General features: G+C 38.8%; 1 protein-coding gene across 1 annotated transcript in view; it reads left to right on the top strand.

The window, feature by feature from the left end:
- The window catches only part of LOC103613460 (homer protein homolog 1-like), a 32,112-nt gene that overhangs the window by 6,828 nt on the left and 20,745 nt on the right, over window positions 1-4,539 (top strand). The window contains exons 2-3 of the mRNA XM_008631239.2: window positions 1,495-1,605; window positions 3,300-3,380. Coding sequence (XP_008629461.1) covers window positions 1,495-1,605; window positions 3,300-3,380 — 192 coding nt within the window. The remainder of the gene's footprint in view (window positions 1-1,494; window positions 1,606-3,299; window positions 3,381-4,539) is intronic.

Consider the following 4,539-nt stretch of genomic DNA (forward strand, 5'->3'; position numbering starts at 1 on the left):
CCCAGTAGCTCAAGATTGGACCCTCAAAAGCCGTTGTGGGAAAAGCTGCAAGTCGTGGGAAGGGACTCTCACATGATGCGAGCCGAGAACCAACCCGGGCGGCTGTCTCGTTGTGATAATGTCTCCATAGTATGAGCAAGAGAGACTTCTCTTCCTAAATGAACTGAACAAGGTTATTATGGAAGTGGTAAACAGACTGAACATCTCAAGGGCTGTCTTTTTGCATTGTCAGTGGGAGAAAGGAGGAAGGTGGGGGGAGGAGAAGTGTTCTGAAGGTGTGGTATGATTTTATTTTTTTTCCCTTCTTTTAGGTCTATTAATAAACTTCTTTATATTCTTTCAAGTTTGGTGCCTGCTTTGCTTTTCTCCTAATTCTTATCTCACAGAAGGTAAACAGTAATGAGTATTTTGGACCAAGCCACTACAGGAAGACAGCTTGGATTAGTCCTGCCTCAAGTAAAGGCAAATCCATCCGTGGCATTGTTTTTGCTCACGGACCAGGGTGTACTTGGTGGGTAATGCAGAGGGATGGGAAAACAGTATGTACCTCAAGGGGATTTGATTTTTGTGTGGGAACAGTCTGTAATGTTGAATTGTATAATATTGGTTGCTGAACGACACTGCCACTGTATGCCAGAACTACCATAGTTAATGAGTATGGACTGCTCCAGATGCACCAGTTGTGAGCTCCTGATGCAGCTCGCAACCAGACAACATCACACCAGCCCTCCTGCCCTGGAAGACATCTAGAATGGATAGAACCGAAAGTCATGAACTAAATGAATTCAACAGACATCTTGGAGGGATGGCCATTGACTACAGAAATTATACTCATGCCTGTATACATATATATGTATATGTATATGCATATAGTTGGAAGGTGTAGGATCCGGACATGAGGTAGATGGTATAGAACAAGGGGTGAATAATATCCTGGTTCCAGACAGGACAGGGTTAATTTTTTGCAATAGTCAAGAGGAAGCATGGCTGAGTAGGTGTGGCCAGACCCTAATGTTATTCAGTACCAGGTCATGTCATTGTTGGGAAAGGTGGGGGGGGGAAGGGACTCTCTCTCACTTCTGTTATTACTGAAAATTACTGTTTCTGAAATGGTAATTCAGCTTCTTTCATACATTTTTCAATAATTAGTAAGTATAACTGTGGGGTATGCCCAGCCCCTGCCCTGGAGAAATGTCTTAGCAGAGATCCCTGGGCATACCCCACATATAACTTTTCATTAATTTTTGTTTCAGCCAGCAACATACTACATTTAACGTTTCCAAGATATTACAGTAAACATTAAAAGTCATAGAAACCATTTTATGCAAAACAATTTTTAAAGGAATTTTATGCTAACTTCCTAAGAACACCTTCACCATTTTAATCAACACAAGTCACCCAGCACTAAGGGTATATTTTAAATGCAAAGAAGTAATAATACCTTGAATTTCTTGCAATAAATCCTGTATATGTTGCTTCTACTTATTTCAACAGGTGACTGAGCTAGAGTGTGTGAGCAGTCAAGCCAATGAAGTCCACACTCATAAAACAGAATTAAACCAGACAATACAGGAGTTAGAGTCTACACTGAAGAAAAAAGAAGAGGTATCTGCTAACATTTATTCTTGGTTTTTGTGCTACATAATTTCTAAAGGCTTTCAATATTAAATTTGTGATGGCTGGTAAATACTGTATTATTTCATATAGATGTTATGAAGTAAAATCCATTTTTCAGCTTCTTTGAAAAGATTAATAAAGATTGTTTTTTATGTGTATTATAATTACATTTGTCCAGTATAGAGCTGGGTATCTGAACAACAACAAAAAAAGTATAATTTTTTTTCATGTTTGCTTTTACTGAGCATCTCTCTTTGCAAAATTGTCTGCAATTGAAGCATGTGTAGTTTCTACAGAGTAGTCATCACGTTGATACAGTCCAAATTCACTTAGAAGGGAAGCAGTCATTGCACATTTTACTTTTTCTGGAGAGCAGGGTTTGGAGCAAGTAATTGATCAATGTCTTTTCGGGACAATCTGTTTTTCAGGCTATGTTAATATAGCTGAATTTCATGATCCCTAAGATCAGCCCTTTTCTTAAACACATGCCAAAAACCCCAGCCTGTAACTTAATAGTTATTGGGCCATCTGCCTTGAGCTGGACCAGCAGCATGGAAATACAAGGAATTGGAGTAACACCTGCTCTGGCATGGGTCTCAAAGGAAAGCATATTTGTGCTGCAGAACGATCAAGACTCACCCCTTTATGTATGGGAAAAAGGAGGTGCAAGGAGCCATGTATGAAGGATTGTTTGCTCTGTGTAGGACCAGGTCCCTTGAGCCCTCTGAACAGACACAGTGTGCACTGGTGTGCATGTTCAGAGAAGCAGTGTATCTTGCAGGGTATTGCCTCCTGTGGGGCTGTTGCTAGGTGTTTCCAAGGAGGATGGATGAGAAGATGCAGCAGTTACAGAATATCCCCCCAAAATGGAACAAAGTCTTTTCCAAACTTCCTCATACTTAAGAGATTAGCTTCAGGTTGGTATTGTTTCCCATTTTGGTGTCCATGTGCTTTTGAATTATGCTGAACTGTTGGATGCAAAGAGATCTTTCTGAAAGAAGTTCTGTGAGATGACTATGCGCTTTTTGGGAAAAGTATTTACTAGTTTTAAATTTGATACCTTTTAGCTTCATTAGCTATTTTTATTCTTGTGTGTTGAAAGCAAGCTAAGAACAGGTTTCTCTTCCATTCATTATTTTATCTATTTGTTATTTTTATATTTTATTATTTTCTTCTTGCTAAATTAAAGAAACCTTTCCTTTTAGATTATCTTTTTACAGAAATCAATGGTCAAAGCAGGCAATCTTTTGATGCTCAGCCCTGCTGTTAGTGACAAAATAAGCAGCTCACAAATGAAAACTGAATTTTTCTCTTGAAAAAATGGAGAATAGTTTTTAATAGAATTTAAAGTATAAAATGGTTTTTCTAATTACAAGGGCTCTTAATTTTCTAGGAAAACATTATTTCAGATCTTTTTTGTGGGAGAGAATAACTTGGACTTTTATAGCAAAGAAAATGCTTATCTGTATTGTTTATTCAGAACAGAATTGCTATTTTGGGACTGTGATTTAGGAATATTGGAAGCAGGGCTTAAACTTCATGCACTATGATGGGCAGTATCTAACTGCCAGTTTTTATATCATTGCAATAGCTCACTCAGGAGAAACAGCAGCAGCCAGTTTACCTGCACTGAAGCCGAGTTAGATAACGTGTTGCTAGCAAGGTTGTTTCTTCTCCCTTAGGAAACTGAAAGATTGAAGCAAGAAATCAACAGTGCCAGAGAGTTCCAGGCACAGAGGAATTCTCTGACCCAAAAGTTACAGGTGAGCTATAGTGTATCATCTTAATTTAGACAGAAGGAAAAAATTATCATCAAGTGAGCAGTTCACATCAGCAACTTGTCCTATATTCACTGAAGGTGCCAGATAAATATGTAAGTTACACTGTGTTGTGAAGTGGTGCATCAGGATGCTCCTTGGGGATTTCTACCAAAATTTCCACCTGCTGTAAGTCATTATTTTTCTCTGAGGGAACAGACCCAAATTTCATTTACAAGTCCGCAAAATATGCTCGATGTGCTTCGTTGATACATGTTCTAGGCCATTCTGGGCTCATTTTCACTTCAGTGTCTTCCCATAGGTCTTGTGTGCCACTGAACTATCAGGCTGTGCATCATCATGTTGAGATGAGTTTGTATTCAGCTGTGAGAAAGTAAAGGTTAAAGCATTCTTATGTAGTAAAGACTTCAGAAACATACTCTTAACATTTTCTTGGAATTAGAATAATTTTGTTTTTATTGTTTTTTCTGGGTTGTTTCTTTACTGTGTGTAAAGCCAGATACCTCAGTCTACTAAAAGCAGTATGCCCCCTTTGCCATGCTCTCGCTACATTTGAACTCCTGTCCTTCTGTCACGGGGCTGACCAGCCAGCACAGACACACCTCCCTTGTGAAACCTGTGTTCTGGATGAGGCTGACCGAAAGCTTAATTGGGTTTAAACTCTGAATTCGGACTTCCAAGCTTTGATAGGACTGGAAACTCAGGCCTTAAATAGCTCCAAATCTAAAGTGCTGAAAGGTGACCCTTGCTGTTCTGCAGCTTGTCCTAAAACACACTGAAAACTAGACCTGTCAGATTATCCACAGCTTAAAAATCGTTAAGCAGATATTCTTTGAAATGCATTGCATGAATTGGAACTTCCTTTGACACTGAACTGTGCCATAAATCAAGTCCCTCCTGATGGGAGAGAATTTTCTAAAAGTCCTTGCAAGGAGTTTCAAAGATAAACCGAGACTTTTCCTTGATTTTCAATGCTTTCAGATAGTTGTTTATTAAGTCTTATCAGAGGAACAGAGTCACTAGCGTGACCCAGGTACAGCATAGAGCACAGAAAGCAGGAGTGAAGTCTCTCTATCAAGATTTACACAGCCTTTTAAAGATAATTTAACCAATAGTTACTAAAAACGTATATTATTTTCACTTT

The sequence above is a fragment of the Corvus brachyrhynchos genome, unplaced genomic scaffold (assembly GCF_000691975.1).
Source record: "Corvus brachyrhynchos isolate BGI_N302 unplaced genomic scaffold, ASM69197v1 scaffold184, whole genome shotgun sequence".
NCBI classification, from domain to species: domain Eukaryota; kingdom Metazoa; phylum Chordata; class Aves; order Passeriformes; family Corvidae; genus Corvus; species Corvus brachyrhynchos.